Source organism: Cucurbita pepo, chromosome LG17, assembly GCF_002806865.2.
Source record: "Cucurbita pepo subsp. pepo cultivar mu-cu-16 chromosome LG17, ASM280686v2, whole genome shotgun sequence".
NCBI lineage: Eukaryota > Viridiplantae > Streptophyta > Magnoliopsida > Cucurbitales > Cucurbitaceae > Cucurbita > Cucurbita pepo.
Window position 1 is genome coordinate 2,426,438 of NC_036654.1, and position 20,895 is coordinate 2,447,332.

Sequence of the window (20,895 nt, forward strand, 5' to 3'; positions counted from 1 at the left end):
AGAAAGAATTAGAATAAGGCGACCCTTTACGAGCCGTTTATAATTCTCTATTTGATGAATCAGGGAGAATTAATTATTACCAAAGAAAGCAGCAGATAGATGGTGCTAGTTTTCTCCAAACCATGAATAAAGATTTATTTGTTGAATTTCATATAATACCTTAATCATTCAAATTATGAATAAAAGCTACAAAAGTTCTTCATAGTCATACAGATAAAATTTCATACCTTCTGCTTAGGCTCTCGGAATTTCTTAGAAAAATATGGCTTGACACTGCTCTACGGTATCATCGGGGCTAATAACTGCAAAAAAAAAAAAAAAAAAAAAAAAAAAAAAAAAAAAAAAAAAAAAAAAAAAAAAAAAAANAAAAAAAAAAAAAAACCATTTTAAAAGAAAAACACCCTGATTTAGGAATATACAAGTAACAAAAAGAAAAGGATTAAGGAATAAACAAACAGAAGCAAATTTGCTAGTAATACTGAAGGGAGCAGACCTTTGTGGCCTATAGTTCGTTCAGATTCATAAATTTCATGATCATTTCCTCCCTGTTCAAAAACAAATGCAACAGGATTATGTCAGTGTTTAATACCAAAATAAAAAATTCAGTTGGAGCACTGAAAGGACAACATTTTCCAGTCATTTCAATCAACTCATAAGCATTCGGGCATGCAATATCAAATATGAACACGAGTCACAAGACCCTGAAGAGATGACAACCAAACAACAAAGAAGGAAAAACCAATCAAAACTAAGCTGGAAGAAAATTGTCGACAAGAATTCTAACAATAACCTTGTAAGTTTTATCGCCAAAGAAGTGGATTTCTTGAAAGTCTTCAAGATACCTCAAGCAATATGTCTTGTCCCAACCTTGAGGAAAGACCTGTATTTGATAATTAGCATGGTCGAAATAGATATCAGTCGTGCTGTTGACTTATTTACGATGATAATGCTGAAATTAAACTTTACTTACATCAAAGCTTATTTGCCCTCCTATGGAGAATGTCAAATTCAGATGTGCAAATTTCTCCCTAAGGATAGAAACCATTTTGGGGCGTATATTCTGGACCTGAATGTAGATTACAAGATATATCTCAACTCATGTCCTCAAAATAAAAATGCGAGTTAAAACCCGAGATGCTGACACGACTTTCGAAAAATTGGGATTAGTATTCACCTTATCATACTTCTCAAATTCATCTCTTTCTTCTTGGCTGCAGTTTCGCCCAATTGGTGAGACATTGAGCATTCCATTTCGGAACTCTATGAATGTTCCCCTAAAGATGAAAGAAGATAAACAATCTGAAATATATCATCTGAAATCAGATACACAAGAAAAAATTTCAAGGCTCCAGCCCACTAACCTTTTTATAGGGATATCCAAGTCAGCAATATAATGAAGCGTAAAGTTGATAAGATTCTGCATTTTTTGGCATTAGATCAGTTCAGAATACCAATGCTTTATCAGCTACTTTTCATGAGAACGTTAGGATGCGAAGTTTATGGATTTCTCGTTACATTGAATCACAAGGTAATTATCTTTTCAAACGCTTGATGTTATTACTTTTTTTTTGTAAGGATAATGAATACTTATATTTGCATGAGATAAAGTGACCATGAAACTTTGACAAATGTACCTTGCAGCTCAATTCCCATGCAATATATAGCTTCCAACTACTTTCTAATCATTGTTTTCCTTACCTTAACGACAATCCTACTGACTCTCACTCTCTCTTCCCACTATCGATGCCACTATTATTACTTTAATCTTCGGACAAACTCTCCCACTCCATATGCACAGCTTCTTTCATCGTCCTAACTCCCTTTCTACCCCGCTTTTCCCTTTTCTAGAATAGTTGAACCTTATTTAGGGGCCTATCAAAATACCCTATGCAACATTTCCTTTAACTTTATGAGGACATGCTATATCTCTCAAAATTTCACAATTAGTTCAATCAATGATCGGTTGTGACATATGAGAACAGGTAATTGTGCACAAAGGTACTAATCTAATGGCCTCAAACATGCAGACTACCTGCAATCATTCCTTTTGTCCCAGTCAAGAGATGCCCTGGTTCCCCCGAGAATGGTTCATAAATAAATGGAACAATGGGAAGAAAAGAATAAGTTATATATTACCTTGAGATTTTCTTCTCCAATATGAGATTTCAAGCTCTGCACAGATGGAAAGGGACATACAATCACATAAAAATGGATCAAGTACAGAAAATAAGGTAACATAAGAATATATTATAAGGGTTTCAAATGAAAGTTGGTCAAGCTCAAATAAGCAGGGAAGTAGTCAAAGAACTGCAGTTTCAGATAGAGTAAATCTGACCTGTGGCATTATAAATCTTAAAAGAAGAATATTGTCATTCATAAGTTTTCCGTTCTTTCACCTAAGGCATGTTTTTCTTCATTTATTTAATGTGATATCATTGAACTACCATGAAGGAATGAAGAGGAAGCATCTAAGTAAACAATGGATTTGAAAATCAGGAAACCTTGATATCGAAATATAATATAACGAAAATATTTACTTAATTAATTCCCAACCATAGTTTTTCTTATCAAAAACTGTAATTCAGTCAATCCTTCTTGTTCAATGAGAGGTCAAATAGCATGTTTGGATTTATCAGAAAGTCGATATCCATTGAAATGAGGGAACAATTGACGGATTTATGCTCTTGAGATCACTTGGTCCCAAAAAGATACACAAATTCATAAACACATGTACAGTTATATTAAACATCAGAGTAACATTAAAAGGCCATCGTCACCCATCAGACATCTAACTAATTGTATAAAATCTAGATCGAGATGCAACGAGTACCTGGGTGCCAATGAGCTTCCCATCTTTATGCGCCACAAGTCCATTCTCAGAGAACACATAATCATAGTCATTAATAACTACATAAAAAGCATAGATTATTAGATTACATTACAATCACAAACATTCTCTATTTAATGCTCTGCACAAGCTTATGGAAAAAAAGAAAAAAAAAAAAAATCAGAAAAACGAAAACTTGGAAGAGCAGACAAAAAATGAGGAAGATTACCAATATTCTAAATCAAGCAAAGACCATAGACAGAACATCATAGTCAAGGAACAAGATAAATGAGTGCAATGAGTGCATATATAAAATTTCTGAACGACAAATACTGAACACATCGTCTCGTTTAACAGTTGGCACACAATAATCAGTAGCTCCAAGTAACTTGATGAAAGCAAAGAATCAAAGTCCATTAAAAACTTACCTGAATTTCCAAGCTGTTCTGAGATCTTTGAAAGGTCAGATCCTCCCACAACACCAACTGTAACAACCTGTAGTATTTATAAAGATGAGAAAACTTCAATAGATTTCGAGCTTACAGGGAGAAAATGAAAAAGAAGAAAGAAGAAAAATGTTCTGCATAGATGTTTCTTTTCATTGCAGTAAATCCGATACCTTTCGGAGCTCTTCCATAAATTTGAACATCTGTGGAGTAGCACCCTGAAATTTAACAAAAATTTTCCTTCAAAAAGATACTCCACACAAACAATATGGAACAAAGTATCATATAACGATGACTGAATACTGATACGATAACATTCATCATCCAACAGATCAACTAACATCAGGAAACATATTTTTCTTTACCTTTCTGGGAGCTGTTAGAGTTCCATCGACATCGAATAAAGCAATGACTCCAGGTCTCCTCACAGCCATTAGACTCGATATCTTTCCTTCTGCCAACAGAAACAACATTCGCCATTACAACCTGATCGAATATCTTCAGATCGCTTTTGGTAGAAACATAAACCCAAAATTCATTGCTTAAACAAGATCAGCATTACAGTTTTATAGAAATCAAATCACCAAAAACCACAGGGGAATTATAACTCGCAGCGAAACACTAAGGCCTAGGCAGATTCATGATACAAACAGATGGTATAATATATAGAAACAGAAATGAAGCTGAATTAATTGGTCATACAAGGAGAAAACGAAAAGGCAATGTAAGAAATACTTGAGCTTAAAGATCGCGTCACTGAAGTGAAAGCAGATCTCAAATGGCGGAAGCTGATAGCTTCTTCGTGGAGGAATATGCGGATGAAATCTTGTGAAGTGAACTTACGATTGAAACTTCAACGGCGTGCGCTTCAGATCTGCTGCCTATTGAATAAGAAAACCGAACCGACCGAACCGAACCGAACCGAACCGAACCGAGCCATATGGATTTGGTTGAGTTCCATTCCTCGGTCCGATTTGGTTCCTTACCCACCGGGCAGGACTTGCATGGAAGCTTCCTCGGTTTTTTTTAATCGTTGATTTTGAAAAGATTTTTCAACAAGTTTTTTCAAACAAACCTTAATGCACAAGATTAGAAAAATGAATATTATTATTTTCCACCGTTTTTGTGATGACCACCTCGAGGTAAGCAGGTATCTTGACCAAGCCAAGAGTTCACGTTGATTGAATTGGTAACCAACCCACCCAACTTAACTTGAAATTATTTTACAACCCAACTCCAGAAAGTTACGAGTCGCTTGAATAAAAACTTTATGATGCTCTATTCCTAACATATTGAATTCTACTAGGATTGTCCCCTCAACCCGAAGGTTATAGAGTCGCTCCGACTACGATTGAGTTATTTGCCTCATATTTATATATTGATGATAGAGAACTCAAATAAGCTAAATTATTTGAATGAATAGTTAAACTAACTTCGTTAGATAGCATATTAGTTGTAAAGATTGAAATGGTGAGACATACTAGTTCATGCAAGCAAATCACTTATTTGAATAATTTTACACATGACGGTAACATTAAGCAAATCACTTATTTGAATAATTTTACACATGACGGTAACATTAGAGAGTTCAAAGCTATGAAGGTAAGTGTCTTCAACTATAAACTAAATTGTTGCTTCCATATAAATTTATAGACATTTAAGTATAGTTAATAATTTTTAACCTCATATTTTCTAAACATTATTACCGTTATCAATTATTTTTTGAAGATTGAAGTTATCGAAGGTGTATAATAGAACTTGCCAATTTTGATCATACGGCTTTTCTTATTTACTCAAACTATCCTAATGTATTCAATAAATTTATTCCGCTCACTATCATAGGAGAGATTACTACAAAGATGATAATAAAGGTTACAAAATCATAAAAGCAAAATTGATACCAAGCTAAAATGACCCTGGCATAAAATTAGGAAAAATCAAAATTTGGTTTAGGAGAGCATTTTATTTGGTAGTATAAAGAGAATGGAATGATGAAAACATGAACTCTAAACTTCCACCACCCATAATTTAAATGATGATAAGTATCACCTTAAATACAATAATTATGGAAATAATGTGTATATATATAAATCCTAAGAACTTTTCTCAGAATTGTCAGAATAGAGAGAGACCTAATTCCTATGTTCAATGGTTTGGCCCCGAGTTATGAGTAGAGAGCTTTAAATGATGCTTATTTTTCATGAACAAGAGGGCTGTAAATAGGAAACCACATATTTTCTTTGATGTATTCAATAGTCTCCTCCTGCAAAAGAAGCAAAAAAAATCAGCAAATTCCCATTCAAAGTCATGAAAATTATGTTTTCTAAATTTCTCTAGAGGACTATGTCATCTAAGTTTATATAAGTTTATCATTCAGGTAGAAAAATATATATTTAGAAAAATGGTTCAAAAATATTTAGATACGAAAATATATATCGACAAAAATGAATCAAAAGGAATAACATTCACCATCATTGAACACACAGAAGAAAACAAGACACTTTTGAAAAAATGGTTGTCCAATACACGTTTTAATTAAAAAAAAAAAAACTATTCTGAAAACAATTTCTAAACAAGCTTACTAAAAAGAATAGTCCAACAAAACTTTACATAAAGCTAATTTCCAATAAAGGTTAGGGACATTTAATATATCTATAAATATGACCATTTTCCATAGTGGAGAAGTTAGAAAAAGGGGGAAAGGAAGATGCCTTCCTTTTTAATACTAATAATAAGGTAGGAAATTTTGAAATCACACTCAGTTCCATTTTTATATTTGTTTCTGTAAGTGTGAGTTAAGCTAACTTACTTTTGCCATTTGCCTGAGCTCTCTAGGCCCCACATCGCCATGACCCTCTGCCAAATTCTCGGAAACAGCACTCCGCAGGACTGCAGCTCCGACCTCAGCCGTGATTTCCCGAATGCTGAATTTAGATATTATGGAGGTTAATAAGCCAATCAACCAGTGTAAACAATGAAGTCACCAGATTGTGTTGATTCAATTAATGACAATTTGAAGTCATATAAAACAATGAATCCTACCTATCAATTGATGGGTACAAAACACCATTTTGAACTTCTTCATCAGTCATATAAGAAGCAAGGCTGCATATATGACAACATCATATTAGCACCCTTGGAGATAACAATATCATAATATTTAAAGCACCCAAAAAAATTCATGCAATTCATACCATTCTGCGGCTGCTTGCAACATTCCATCAGTTATAAAACGAGCACCCGATAGAAGAGATCCTAACCCAATCCTGTATTACAAATGATGATAGTAATAGAAACAATTAACTCGTCGAATTTCTATTTTTACAAGTTCAGACTAACAGAGTTTAAGGGGAAGATACTGACCCGGGAAACAGATACATGTTATTTGCTTGATTTACATGGCCAAATTTTCCATTACCTGTAAGTAAGTTGTTTTGAAGAAAGTCGCATAAAACTAATTAGTTAAAGTGCCAGAGTGAAACTTATATTTAAAAAGTAGAAGTGCATCCCATAGAACGATTTTAAATTGATTATTCGGTATGGTGCCAAATGATTTCAACCATTTAATATAAACAAAATATATAAAAAAGAAAGAAAGATACCAAAATCAACGTTCTCAAAAGGGCTTCCACTAGCGAAGACTATGTTTTCTCCAGCATACTTGAAAGCATCAGCAGCAGTGCATTCAGCTGGTAAAAAAGAACATATAATTAGTTTAAACTGTAAATAGCAAGCTAAGATGAAAATTATTGAATCTTAAAAAAAGAAACCATTCATAGTTGGATTTGACATAGCAAATATTGCTGGTTTAGTTGAGTCAGATTCTCGCATTGCCTTGAGCACCTAGATTAATCACATCAAATATGAGAAATAGAGGAAAATATGCACAACAGTGGAAATCATCATGCATGGAGTTTGCCATTGGTTAAATGGATGAAGAAAGGACAATGAACTCTCGAGTTTATATAATTCTGTCTTCGTAATTATGAGGCTGAACTGGACATCAACAAATTATAGACATGATTTGTGTGTAATTTACTTGAGTGACGTTGAACTAAAGATCATATATGTCGGCGAGATAATACTTTTCTAGAGTTGAACCAAGTTCCATTAACGATGAGAAGATAAACTAGAGTATAAGTACCTCCTCGTTGAAGATACCGCCAACTCCAGACAAACCAAGAAGAACATGCGGCCTGATCTTTTTCACCTGAATAATGATTATGATCTCAATGAAGATGGTCGAAAACTTCTGAAGAGCAATCGCAAGAACCCCTCGAAGAGTGTCAAGGAAATTAGTTCACAAACGATGAAGGAATATGAGAAAGCTTACCACTTCTAATAGACTGGCTCCTTCACTAAGTCCCTCAAGCTCTCTTGGGTCTTTAGCAAATGGTGCAGCTGCTGAATCAATATTTTTTCTATCTTTCGTGATAAGGCCCTGTTCAATGACATAATTTGTTTTAGTCAGATACGTGTAACACGGTGTTAAAAATGTAGCAACATCAACCTGCTAAAAGGCATTATTAAGATATTTAAGGAATGAAAAGCATGAAACAGATTAAATTCACTTCACAAAGATTAAAAAAAACCCACAGACAATCTACAAAAGTTAACATCAATGTTGATTTCCTAAGAAATTAATATTCTACAAATACAGCATTTGCATCAACTGTAAGTCTATCCCAGTAGGTCCATCAAGCTAGCAGATTTAAAATCAGCCCACTGGCTTCAGGAAATTAATAAATGAAAGTGTCGGAAGTCAAGAAGCATGAGATATAGGTAAGCTAGCGTAGGGGCATGACAGTTTACAGCGTTAAAAGAAAATGAATTTTTTTTCCAATTAACATTCAATTTGTAATGTAGAAAGATAATTGGTCAGATAGATGAGATCAGTCCACAGTCTGAACACAAAACATGCCAAATCCACGAGGAGGAATATAAAATTTATAGAATAGCTCTCATGGAAGGAGAAATTAGCAAAATTAATGCAGAAATTGATAAATTGAATTTTAAGAAAGATTTATACCTCTTTATCTATTAGGAAAAATTGATTTCTTGCAGTAAGGTCACTGTTACCGGCCATTCTCGAAAGAGCCTGGACAGCCATGTTAAGAACGCCAAGCCCTGCACTGAAGTCGAGAAGAGAGAGAAACAAAAAACAAGACTGTTGAGACACAAGAAGGTTAAACCAAAAGGATTGAGCTATAGTTTTTAAAATTTTCATTCCTCTTATATTCACATAATATTAATACATGAATAAATAGCGCATTCATCTTCCACGGCAACCGGTTTTTGTTTAAGTAAAGAGGAAAATGCACATGATCAGGACCAGTATCCCTATTTTGAGTGAACGGTGAACATTTAATTGCTGACAATACCTTCCAGCCCCTACCACAACTATCTTTTGGTTAATAAAATCACTCAATGGCCGCCCTTGAGCTCTCACAGTTCCCAATAGTCCAGCGAGAGCAACACCAGCAGTTCCCTTAATGAAATGAAATAAACAAAAATTAGTGTCCTTTTAAGTCATTAATCTACCAGCAGAATACTCCGCAAGTACTCACTTGTATGTCATCATTGAACATGCAGAACTTCCTACGATAACGTTGTAATGTTTCGAAAGCCCATTTCATTTGAAAATCCTCAAACTGACATCATTCAAAACCAAATTACAAGATTAGGAGACTGATTGCAGTGTAGTGAACGTCAAAAAAAGGCCAAAACTTAACCTATAAACCTGAACTATAGCTTTGGGCCAACGTGTATGCACGGCTTCCATAAATTCATCAACAATTGATAGATACTCTTCTCCCTCCAGTCTAGGTTGCCGAAGTCCTAAATCTGTCATACTAAATCGTGAGACGTGACATTCTATGAAATGTCTAGAAGAAATAATTCACAGACCACGAACATTAAACAAAGTGCAGGCAAACGGACACCAAAGAAGGTAAGAATTGAAAGAGAAAAAAAAATGAAGCTTAGGAGAAGAAAGCCCAGATCACAAAGAAATATGAAAGAAAGAGAATAAAATGGAGTTCTTAGTAAACCCAAATATGTTGAGATCCCTTATTAAATAAAGTTTGGAACTTCCTAAAAAATACAACCAGTAATTGGCTCCCATCTATCTGCAAATCTCGGTATTACTACCAGCCTTTGCATATTTTGAAGGGGAAAAAAAATCTGATCCGACAAGGTTAAACGATGACCTAAACGAGCAGAAGGTCAAAAGAAGCGAGATCAAGCAACAATTTTTCTCTTTAAGTTAATACAAATATTGACTAGGGTCCAAATAAATATTTCAGCACAATAGAAAACAGATGTATCTCATTGCACAAACAAATGAAGATATAGGCGCAATAAATTACAAGGGAAAAAATGAAGATACAAGAAATGAAAGCTTCTCTTCACTTACAAAGTCGATCATTAAGTAACTTCTCATTGTTAGTTCCAACATCTAGCATTACTGGAAGAATCTGTCAATTAAACAAGGGCAAAGACTTAATGAAATTCATGAAAGTTGGGCTAAGAAAAGTTGTTCAAAGTTTAACACTTCTAATCATAGGGAAAAAATCATCAGCATTAAATTACATCAGTATTTACAGCTAGTTTACAAATTCATGTAGAAAAGACTACAGACAGAGGGTTACCCCACTATCAGGAGTACATGCAGGAACAGTAAAAATTTAATGTTGTTACTGCAAATCATGGAGATCTTATTAATCTTTAAAATGAAAAATGAAGATCCACTCTAACCTATTAAACCTCTCATCATTGTATATTGAGCAATGACCAACTCTGAGAACAGATTGGATATTAAAGGTGTAAATGCAGGGATAAACATAGTCAGAAGCAGGAAAAACAGGCTCAGACGACACTGTCATAGACACCCTGCTCAAATACTACAAGAAAAAACATACTCTTTGAGGGTTGATGCCAGCAGCTGCAACATACATATCCAACTTTCCTATGGGTATTCCTATTCCCTGAACTCCAAGGTCACCTAGGCCAAGAATACGACTTCCATCTGTCAGGACAATCATGTCAACCTGCAGTTGAAAGGGAAAAATAGGAGGAACTTTAGAAAAATATATAATTAAGGCATAATAATTAACCAATTGATAAATGAAATAGCATCTGTTATGCTTTGAATAACTGGGGTACATTCATAAATTGATAGATCATTATCTCAATGTACCAATTGTGTCCAGTTAACTTGGTCTCTTGAACAACCTAAAGATGTTTTTTTTATAAAAAAAAAGTAAACAGTTTAAAGATGTTGAAGAAGAATACCAAATGATTTTTATTAACAATTCTTGGAAATAAATAAAGCATCAAGCTTGTCGAATAAAAATGAACAATGAATCCCTCTATATGAAACAGAAATTATCTAGGAATCATTGGGGGAAAATTATGTAGATATAATCAGCTAAATGCAATTCCCAAATGCTACTGAAGCAAGAGAGCAATCTAGAACTCTCGACTTTAATGAAACATGTTAGTTATCACATTCGAAGATGTATTTAAGAAGTCTTGGTCATTATATTCTATATATTCCAAAACTCGCAAGGGGCATGGTAATACCAATACTAATATCTGCTTTAATTCGAAAAAAAAAACATTCTTTATTAATATAGAAAATAAAAATAGAAAAAAAAATGATGGAAGATGTTGCATGGTCAACAAACCTGCTGTGCTGGCCAATTATAAATCATGGACATCATTTCTCCCTTATCCTTTGCACTGAAATACATTCCACGTGGACGTCTGAATAGCCCAGAATAGTTTTGACATACTAAGCCCACTGTAGGTGTGTATATTATCGGAGCAAAGTCTTTGATGTTATCAATAAGGACCTAAAGTGAAAAGCTCTCAAATCGGATCAGAACAAACATTAATTTACGAGCATCTAAACAACATTTTTGCAACTTACTCGATAGTACAGTGTTTCATTTCTATCATGCAGTCTATTTAAGATCCTCCATTTCGCCAATGAAACAATACCATCTGGTTGACCATGAGTATTCCTCTCCAGTGATCGATATGATTCCACTAGAAATTGAACAAAAAATGCAAGAGACATTCAAGAAACGATTTTATCTCTAATGCTGCTAGGGATTGAAATTCTTCCAAAATACTAAAAGAAGTCTTTATTCAGTACCAAAGTTGTGATTACAATTATTCAATCTCTTCCGTAAGTATATTACTTTTGTAAATTGTAATTAACTCAACTTAGGGGTACTTTTTGTAACCATGATAGGGATGGATAGAACAGAGTTGCAACGTCTCGCATAATCAATAAAAGATATTTCTTTAAACAAAATTGCGACTACAAGTGCAATGCCCTATCATAGATGTTTTCAATTGACCAACTAGTTGCTTGCAACGAACTAGACAAATAATAACACAGCAACAAATCAAATAATTAAACTACTAGCAATTGACATTTAACAGCTAGCAACTACGTAATAGCCTACCAAACAATGTTTAACAGCTAGCAACTACGTAATAACCTACCAAACAATGTCCAACTGCCCTACGTAATAGCCTACAAAATTTTCATTACAATAATCTTCTTAGTTATCCATTGATATGTTTCTTTTCTAAGGGATTGACCTAAGTCATTCTGATGGTAAACAAGTGATGAAAACTTAAGATGAAGCATGAACTTACTGAAACGAGCATACTGTTGCTCAAATGATATCACTCGTGGAGGAAGAAGGCCACGGATTCCTAGACGGTCTCTTTCAGTGAGAGGAAATCCAGTATCCTGCTCTTTGAAAATAAAAAGGGACAACTTTAAAGAGAGTTCCACGTGACAATGATACGATAATATGTCAGATACAACCATGGGATAAAGAATGTTTTCTTTTTAGAAATAAAAAGAGACAGAGATTTGGGTACTTCCAATTTTGCAGAATTTAATAAGGAAGAGAAAAAAAAAAAAAAAAAAAAAAAAAAAAAAAAAAAAAAAAAAAAAAAAAAAANAACATCAATTTCCTAGCTAACATAAACCTGGAGAATTAACGCCTTAGTCTTAAAGAGAAGTCCGAAAGAGTACTTAAAAACCGATTTTAGAAGCACAATAACAGAAAAAAAAGCTTGATTTGTTTACCATGTTAGAAACATCTAAGTGTAAGTACACGATTCATGAAGATGTTCCAATTATCACCCTGAATAGGGACATCTTCACTTCTGAAGCCAGATAGAAATTCGATCCTATCTTAAATTTATAGAGCACTATGTATTTTTATGCACTTGCATTCATCCGCACGCTTACACCAGAATATAAACAACAATGCTTAAATTCATTAATTCAACTGAAAAAAAAAATTGATTAATTACAATAAACTAAATATAAAGCTCCTTGGAATCTCTTTGTCGAGGCAAACAACCGAAGAAAACTCCTGCATCGAAATATCTACAACTTCTAATACTGCAATAAACGTTGGTACCATAGGAAAACAATAGCCATTACGAAATAAAACAATTGTCAAACATGTTCATCACATAAGCACTTTTAGATCCTCTTTTCAACTTTTGAGTAAGAAACACTAAAAAGTATAGTTTTGAGGGGGGGAACTACAAAGCAATTTCAACTCATACATTAACTGAACCTCAAACAAGCGCCTACAAACAACATCCAAAACGAGAAAACCGAAAAAAACAATGAAACCAACAGAAAAAACTACCAAACATGAAGAATCAAAGAAAACAAAGGAAGCAACGCACCTTGTTGAACCAAGGATCATGGAGAATATCAGCACCGCGCTTATGGACAATACACGGTCCAGGAATCGCAGTCGAGAACCGCCTAGATCGGCGCAAACTCGCCAAAGTTAACCTCGCAAGGTTCCACATCAAACTGGATCTAGAAAAAAGAATCAAGAAAAGACCAATCTGATAATCAAAAAACCAAATGCAGCACTGCCTCAAATCCAATACTCTACTCCAAGAAATGTTCCAATCAGATTAGAAAAAATAGGATCCAAAGCTCGCAGAATCGACGCCGTGAATCAAAGCAATGCTAATTGAGTTTCATTTAAAGAGATTGAAATTGTAGAGGCTTTGTTCATCGCAGTGGAAACATAAATGTTGCAGTGAAAATATAGCGGAAGCAGTTGAAGCTGTACAAGAATATTGGAGACGGGAAGGGGCCGGGGGAGGTTCGTTCTGAAAATCGGGCAGGAGAGAGAGAGAGAGACATATAATAAATCATTGTAATATAATTTATATAAAAATAAAATAAAATAAAATAAAAAGAAACCTTCAAATATATATATACTTTCTTTATTTAATTTCTCACTTTCTAAAAGTATTTTGTTTTCATTAGCTAATATCATTGTGTTCAAAACTCATGTCAAATAAATGCGTATCAAATTAAACTTAAATTTAGAAATTAAAATATTTATCGGAATATTTTTTAATTCAAAACTTATTAAATAGAAAATTAAAAAAAATAGATTTTTTTATCGGATGACCTGTAACCAGGTTGACAGGTTGACAAATTATAGATTTATCCCTCGCAAATTTTTAAAATAATAATACAATAAATATAGAATATAAAAAAATCAGTACGACCGAGCTATATGATATTGTACAAACCTAGAAGTTATATATAAAAAAAATAATTAAAAAGAAAGTAAACTTTTTGTTATATTATTTTGCATTGACAATTATTATTTTTTTTATTAAAATTAAATTTCTGAAAAGTACGTGGATATATATTTTATTTATTTAGAACATTCCTTTTAAGTAATGTTTTCGTAATTTTTTATTAAATTTTGAAATGTGTTTTTGGTTTATAATTTTGAAAATTAAGATCAAACACACATTAAATTCTTATAACAATATTTTTTTATTTAGACCGAAATAAATGCTATTTTTTGGTTTTTTATAAATTCCAAACACAACAATAAAATAATTTTTAAAAAAATAAAAAGTTTTTTTCCCCTTATATTAAAAAAATAAGGGAAAAAAAAGGAGGAGGGTAAAGGTAAATTAGGAATATTATTATAATGGAAAAAGAGGACAGTGCCGAGCGAACGCCAGGGAAGAGCTGCCCGAAAAGGGAACGGGCAGACTAGAGAGAGAAAGGGTATTGATTTGAACAGAGTGGCAATTATGGTAATAGTTGCCTAATCTGAGGAGTCCACGTGGCCAGTTTCCATTAGCCTTTGGTTTGCAGGGGTGCAATAATAATCTGCGGCGTGCATGACTATTGTAAACCAGTGAGTACCTGCACCGGATTCTTGACACGTGGCGATAGTCAGGAAAGATGATGTAGGGGATGGTCTTATTTCCATAAATAAATTAAAATTTGGTTGAAAAGTCAAGAAAGGACAACTGACGTTCCTTTTGGGAATAGACCCACAAATTGAATTCGATGGCTAAATTGTAATTTTGGTTTAAGATATATATATATATATTCATTTATTAAGATATTTTTCAATTTATTCAAAATAATATCTTTTTTTAGAAAACAAAAAATTAGATTAAGTTAATTTATTATATATGCATCTTTTAAATTAGACATTTAAATAAAAATAAGTTTAATTAATATTTATGACTTAAAAAAATATTAAAAATATTTTTTTAAAAGTCAAAAAGTATTAATAAAATTTTAATGCGAATAATTTTTATTTGGTTTGTGGAATGATATTAATTTTAGCTTAAAATTTACTCTACTAGATTTATTTTTTTATTTTGTAAATATCTATTCCTCTAAATATAAAGATAAAATAAGATATTTTTCCTTAAAAGCTTAAAATAAATACGTAATATTTTGAACTATTTGGATTTATATATTCAATTATGGGAATCAAGTTTGACAAGGGAGGATTAGATTTATGACCTTTCATTTGAAGACATTAGCATACAATTATTCTCATTCATTAAAAGTAATATATACTCAATTAACACTAATTTTATATATTATTTTATGTTTTTTAATTAAAAATACGCTACTAAAATAAAGTCGCTCTTTGAAAAACGGAAAATCCTTTTAAATTGACCAAAATTGTCGTCGACTTGGTTTTAAGTGGTTCGGGTTGGCAATTTGATTTGAAATTTTGATAACCCGAGTTGGTTGATTAAACCAAAATTCATATTTTGATAGGTTATTGGTTTTTAGGGAAGTAGGATGTCATATATTTTCAAATGTCTAGAAAAATAATAATGATCCATTTTTAAAAAAATAAAGAAAATTTTTAAATTTCAATAAAAAAAATAGATTGACTCATATAAATTTTTATATGTAAATGAAGAACATGTGCAAATTTATTTTAATTAATAGAATTAAAAAATTGAAAAAAAAATACACCTAAGAGAACAACAAAGGACAAAAACGTAATAAGAGATTCTTTTACTTGAAAATATTAAGAAATCCATGTATTAGAGGCATCAAAATCTTCTTAGACTCGTAAGATACTTGAACATTTTACCTTAATTTAGATGAATAAGCTTTTCAATCATGCTAATGAACATCTAAACATTTTCTAAAGCGCCCACTCTTCAAGATTGTAAATGGTTTGACTTAGTTTTTTTTTTTATCGGTTCAATTAATTTCACCAAAAAAAAAAAAAAAAAACCNAAAAAACACATGGGTACCTTTGAAAAAGAATAGTTTTTATTATTTAATACATTGAAATAGAAAGCATCCCAGGACCAAACTTGATGATCGAAATTTTCATTCCTCATTAAATCAAAAGCCAAAAAAAATGGATGAATCAATCACTTTCAACTCATATATATAGAAAAATAATATTTTAAATATTTATGATTTAAGTCTATTTAGCTTTCCTTTTATTGATTTTGACAATTTAATCATTCCAATTACATATTTTTTTAGTCAAAAAGGACATTAAAAACTAAATTACAAATTTGGTCCCTATATTTCGATCATTCTAAAGTTCAATAGGGGTAAATTTGTAATTTCACGAAAAGGGTAAGACTAAGAAGGAAGCAATAATCCAAGTCAAGTCTAGGCAGCATTAAACAATGAACAGATGGAAGAGGTGAAGCATCAGAAAATGGCAAGGGCCAAATAAATGTAATTCATTCAAGTGGGAACTGAACTGGATTCGCCCTTAAGAGATAAGTATCAATGTCCAACACTCGTTCTTTGTAATGTCCCAAAGAACCTGGATTGATTTTCTTGCTGACTGCTGCGGCAAACTGCAGCAGCCCCATGTTGAAATATCCCCATCCCATCTGTTTTTGTCCACTAAATATTGCAGCACAGAACCAGGGGGTCCTTGAGGGAGAATAAGAATTTTGAATTCTTAAGCGTTCTAAATTCCCACAACAACAACAATAATAATACTAATAATTCACAAGGAATATTCCTTGTTGTTCTAGAAATTTGACATCACCACCATCCAAATACTGCATAATGCATTGATAGGATGGATGTAAAGGGCCTATTCAAGTGGTGTTTAGACCAAATCTGATGCTGAAAGAAAGAAAAACCAATACTAAACTTGGCTTTTGGAGAAGCAAACTCGTCGAACCGACTCAAACCGACCAGAATTGAACCAACTATTTCCGTTTATGAGAGAGAGTAACAAAAATGATGAAGAAATTGAATTTGAACAATCCAAACTAGACAGAGTTTCTTCCTTCTGGTCGTTATGGGAACACTTAACTTTAAACATGGCTATTAAAACAAACAGCAGCTTATTTTGGTTAATAACAATTGGTAGCAGAAGGAGATAACCAAATACAAGATTGACATAATTGGGAAATATAACACCCAAGAGCTGAAAATTTTAGTATCTGCAATTACCAGATCCAAAGACCTCTCCAACTGCAAATCAGGAATGCAGTTTTTTCTGGCTCATATTTTCTTTACTCAATTTTCATATGATAGATTTAATACTCCTTGTTTCCAAAATTCTTGCACCAGAGCTGTGAAGGAATTGGCCGAACGGGATTGTGTGGCCGTTGCTGCATCCAAGTTAAGAAAAGAAAAATGAAAAAAGGTTACTTGCTGATGATACTTGAGACATAACAAAAATGTCAGAAAAGCTTGTGTCAGGATGAACAGAATCTGATTCCAATGTGAATGAATTATGGTCCATATGCTCAATCAGGAATATATATAGAGGGCGGGGAAGAGCTTCCTGCCTTAAACAAAAAGAATGAACTAGAACTTTGAAATCATATTATAAGAACCAAATCAATGGTTAACCAATGAAATCAAAGAAACTTGGTTGAAAAATCAAATCAGTGAGAATGTTGGAGGGTGAAGCCTTCCATCCATGACAATTATGCTTTCTGTCAGTCTGTAGACATCTCGTGTCTTAAGCCCAAAATGGTGTATTCTGTGCATGGGCAGAGCAGAGGATCTGAATATATAGTGTGGTTGTGCCATTTAACCACTAGTGTGTTGAGTTGCTTGTGGCAGAGTTTTGGTAAATCGAATGTTTGGACTTATTATTTCGTACCAAATAATGAAGAATACGAAATAAATTTGACTTAAGAGCCTGAAGAGAAGTACTACTGTGGATGATTATTTCCTACATTATTCTCCCTCCAATTCCTCTGACCAATGATTTTAAGTTCTAATTTCAAAGATGCCCCTCAACCCACACATCATTCTCAATTTGGATATGACACCATACTTTTCTCCCCTCATGAGATGAGAGGGAAACTATTCTTAATCTCTTCAACATTGTAAATCTCTTTGAGAAAGCATTCGTTCTTAACATAAATAGAAGAAAATTATAGATTTTGGGCATCAACTACGAAGACCCTTTCATAGATCTCTTTGCCTCTAACATCAGATGGAAGCTAAAATCTGGGTCAATCTCTTGTTCACAAGTTCCAGTCAATGAAAATCATTGCAATGCCTTTTGGGCTCTATATTGCACTAATGCCTTTGGATCTATTATTAAAAGAAGGGAGAAGAAGCTTCACAGATGAAATAGCTCATCTTTGTCCAAGGGGTGTCAACTTTAGTTGAGTCAACTCTTGCCAACCTTCTCACTTACTATAAGTCTAGTTACTTTGCCCATTGAAGCGATCGTTATTGTGGAGAAACTTTCAAATATTTCTTATAGGAAGGTACAGATAAAAAAGGCAGTTGTCACTTGATCAATGGGAAGAACGTCCAACCTCCTGTTGGGGAGAGGATTCGGTATTGGCAACATCAACGCAAGGCACAAAATTCTTATTACTAAATAAATTTGGAAGTTCTATATAGAAAAGAAGGTCCTTTAGAGAAAATTTGTTTTATCCAAGTTTGGAAGCTCTTCATAAGTTATGTCCTAGTACATACTCTCATTCATTCGCTAAGTTTACAAACAAAAGGAGCTCAAAGAGAACCAAGCTTAAGTAGAATATGGCTTCACTGCTAACATTCTTTTTAGAAGACTTGTGGATAGGAATGACATCCCTTCTTGCCGATGCCTACACCAAATTTCCTTTTATAACCAAGTGAACCTTTCCTTCCATTAAAGATTCATGAAACTTCAGTACTTCGGCTCAGGACCTTGATTTTAGAAGACTTTTCGAAGATGCTTTTTCTTCTTTTTTCTAGAGAAAGAAACAGTGAATTTCATTGATGAATGTCCTTACCACCAATGGTGGACTACAAATTACTGTTCAGATTATACTAAGTTAACGAACGCTCTTTCCCACCTTCTTGCAGCCTACCATCAAATTCCAAAGAAAGGCCACTAAAAGCAAATAGCTTCTTCATGGTGTGATAATTATCAGCGAACCTTCCCAATCAACCACTTCATGCACAAAACCATTTGGAAAGGCAAACATCCAAAGACATTCAAATTCTTTCTTTGAGCCCAGTCCTCCATGGCATTTTTATCTTTGTCAGCAAATATGGGATCAGTAACAACATGAAAAATAGCTGAAGTTTCTGATCGGGCATACTGAGAGTCATTGGTTCTTCATTGGTGAGTTTTTTTTTTTTTTTTTTTTTTTTTTTTTTTNAAACTAGACTAAGATATTTAAATTTTCTTGAGGTCTTCCCCATAATGTGGAAGTTTATATAATCCCCTTCTCTCTTATCTGAAAATTTGGAAAAACTTCCAATGCAATATCCATTGTCGTTAGAGTTGAACACCCGATTGCCCTAGTTTTATGTGTTCAGTTTTTCATATTCGATTTTTTTTTTCTTTTTTTTTTTAAATCCAGAAAGAGTGTTAAGACCTTATATATCCCAAAACCAAAGATCACCTATGAATCAACCACAAGCATCCTGAAGCATTCAATAGTGCGCTTAACAACCGGTTAAAGAGAAATGTACGGTAAACTAGCAATATGTTCCGACATAAGAGAGAAAGATTCAACCTTAAACAAACCACGCCCTAGGGTTGCAGTTAGATCCTTCGATTTTTAGTTAGGGTCGAAACGATGTAAGTTGTAGTTCAAATTTTATTACTCCAACTCGTCTATCTATAGGGGAAAAATAGAATGAACCCATGTTCCCCCGCCCCCCTAACCCAAAGCAACAATTAAAAGAAATATACAAAAATCCATAAGTCGAATAATCTTTATATCGCTAAACAAACAAAAAAAAGCAAGGAATTGATAGACAAAAATGAGGATATAGATAGAAACCTCAAGCTCTGCAGATTTCATAGCGATAGGGATGCAGATGAGAACGATCCCGGCCATGGCAATAGCAGTATTGCGTTTCCAATGCTTGGGCCGGCAATAAGGTCCTCCACTCATGCTCCAAACCTTAGCCCTAAAGTCCCCATGGGCTTCCCCATGTCCATGTCCATGTTCACCTCCTCCCATGGCTTCACTGCTCTCTGAAACTGGAGATCAGAAATGGAGGTCAAAACCAAATTAGCAATCAGTTTAGAGAAATGAACCGAGAAGAGATGGATTTCGTCGATTTTTACTACCTGAAAATTTGGGGATTTTGATCGCTAGCCAACGAGGAAGAGCCCGTGTACACTCGAGAGGCAGCGTTTTGGGAAACTATCGATAAAAACGTTGTTGAGCGAGGAGATTTTGGTCTTTTTGCACCAACGGGCTCAGTATTATTATTATTATTATTTTTAATTGTTTCTCATTTTTTAAATTCGAAATCAAACCATCTAATTTTAAAATAAACATTAATTACAAATACTTATCTCCTTAAGAATCACGTCCTATGCGGAGATCTTTCCCTCAAATAACGTACCTCTAATGGGTTCTATTAAAATAATTAAATTAAAAATATGACTTTCATATTACATTTGAAATCACGAACTTAAATAATAGTACAATATTGTTCATTCTGGTGACTTTACTTAAATTTTTTAAAAAAATCTCGTAACCAATAAAAATAGTATTTTTTAGTTATAGCACATGATTTTTTCTTTAATTTACTTGAGATTATATAAAATTCATGATATATTTTAATTATACTCGTTTGATTTTTTTTCCTCTAACTTTAAATTTATTTATTTATATATAAAAAACAATTATGTCAACTTTATTATTAAAACGAATGACAAAAATATGATGTGACGTTAATTTATAAAATAGTGGTATATTGTACATGTGGCAAAAATGGTACAAATAACTTCAATTTTAATAGGTTTTATCGGTTAACTTTTTAATTAATTCAAAATAATCATTTCATTAGCTATAAAATGAAGATTATAC

The 20,895-nt window shown here is 33.1% G+C and overlaps 3 protein-coding genes across 6 annotated transcripts; all 3 read right to left on the reverse strand.

The window, feature by feature from the left end:
* Nucleotides 1–118: 118 nt before the first annotated feature.
* On the reverse strand, nucleotides 119–4,141 carry LOC111779242 (phosphomannomutase). Of its 3 annotated transcripts, none has more exons than XM_023659350.1 (12): nucleotides 4,009–4,141; nucleotides 3,639–3,727; nucleotides 3,447–3,491; nucleotides 3,256–3,322; nucleotides 2,831–2,907; nucleotides 2,137–2,172; nucleotides 1,362–1,417; nucleotides 1,175–1,274; nucleotides 971–1,066; nucleotides 791–880; nucleotides 494–545; nucleotides 119–302 (listed from the first exon to the last, which is right to left on the reverse strand). In XM_023659350.1, exons 2-12 carry the CDS (start codon nucleotides 3,705–3,707, stop codon nucleotides 253–255), a joined length of 738 nt encoding a protein of 245 aa, XP_023515118.1. In that variant the 5' UTR covers nucleotides 3,708–3,727; nucleotides 4,009–4,141; the 3' UTR covers nucleotides 119–252. The 3 variants fall into 3 exon arrangements, with proteins under 3 accessions (XP_023515118.1, XP_023515119.1, XP_023515120.1); XM_023659351.1 differs by having other exon boundaries at nucleotides 3,976–4,129; XM_023659352.1 differs by lacking the exon at nucleotides 4,009–4,141 and adding an exon at nucleotides 3,836–3,928.
* Nucleotides 4,142–5,216: 1,075 nt separating this feature from the next.
* LOC111779018 (NAD-dependent malic enzyme 59 kDa isoform, mitochondrial) lies at nucleotides 5,217–13,465 on the reverse strand. 2 transcript variants are annotated; one of them, XM_023659046.1, is made up of 19 exons: nucleotides 13,006–13,465; nucleotides 11,947–12,043; nucleotides 11,207–11,325; nucleotides 10,962–11,129; nucleotides 10,194–10,322; nucleotides 9,689–9,749; nucleotides 9,014–9,117; nucleotides 8,841–8,924; nucleotides 8,655–8,761; nucleotides 8,303–8,405; nucleotides 7,607–7,714; nucleotides 7,418–7,483; nucleotides 7,044–7,116; nucleotides 6,876–6,962; nucleotides 6,637–6,691; nucleotides 6,468–6,539; nucleotides 6,316–6,378; nucleotides 6,083–6,197; nucleotides 5,217–5,536 (listed from the first exon to the last, which is right to left on the reverse strand). In XM_023659046.1, the coding sequence occupies exons 1-19, from the start codon at nucleotides 13,132–13,134 to the stop codon at nucleotides 5,465–5,467; spliced, it is 1,812 nt and encodes a 603-aa protein (XP_023514814.1). In that variant the 5' UTR covers nucleotides 13,135–13,465; the 3' UTR covers nucleotides 5,217–5,464. The 2 variants fall into 2 exon arrangements, with proteins under 2 accessions (XP_023514814.1, XP_023514815.1); XM_023659047.1 differs by having other exon boundaries at nucleotides 11,947–12,048; nucleotides 13,006–13,070.
* Nucleotides 13,466–16,839: 3,374 nt separating this feature from the next.
* LOC111778150 lies at nucleotides 16,840–20,251 on the reverse strand. Its single transcript, XM_023657818.1, has 3 exons — nucleotides 20,148–20,251; nucleotides 19,855–20,057; nucleotides 16,840–17,220 (listed from the first exon to the last, which is right to left on the reverse strand). Exons 2-3 carry the CDS (start codon nucleotides 20,035–20,037, stop codon nucleotides 17,146–17,148), a joined length of 258 nt encoding a protein of 85 aa, XP_023513586.1. The 5' UTR covers nucleotides 20,038–20,057; nucleotides 20,148–20,251; the 3' UTR covers nucleotides 16,840–17,145.
* Between the last annotated feature and the right edge of the window lie 644 nt (nucleotides 20,252–20,895).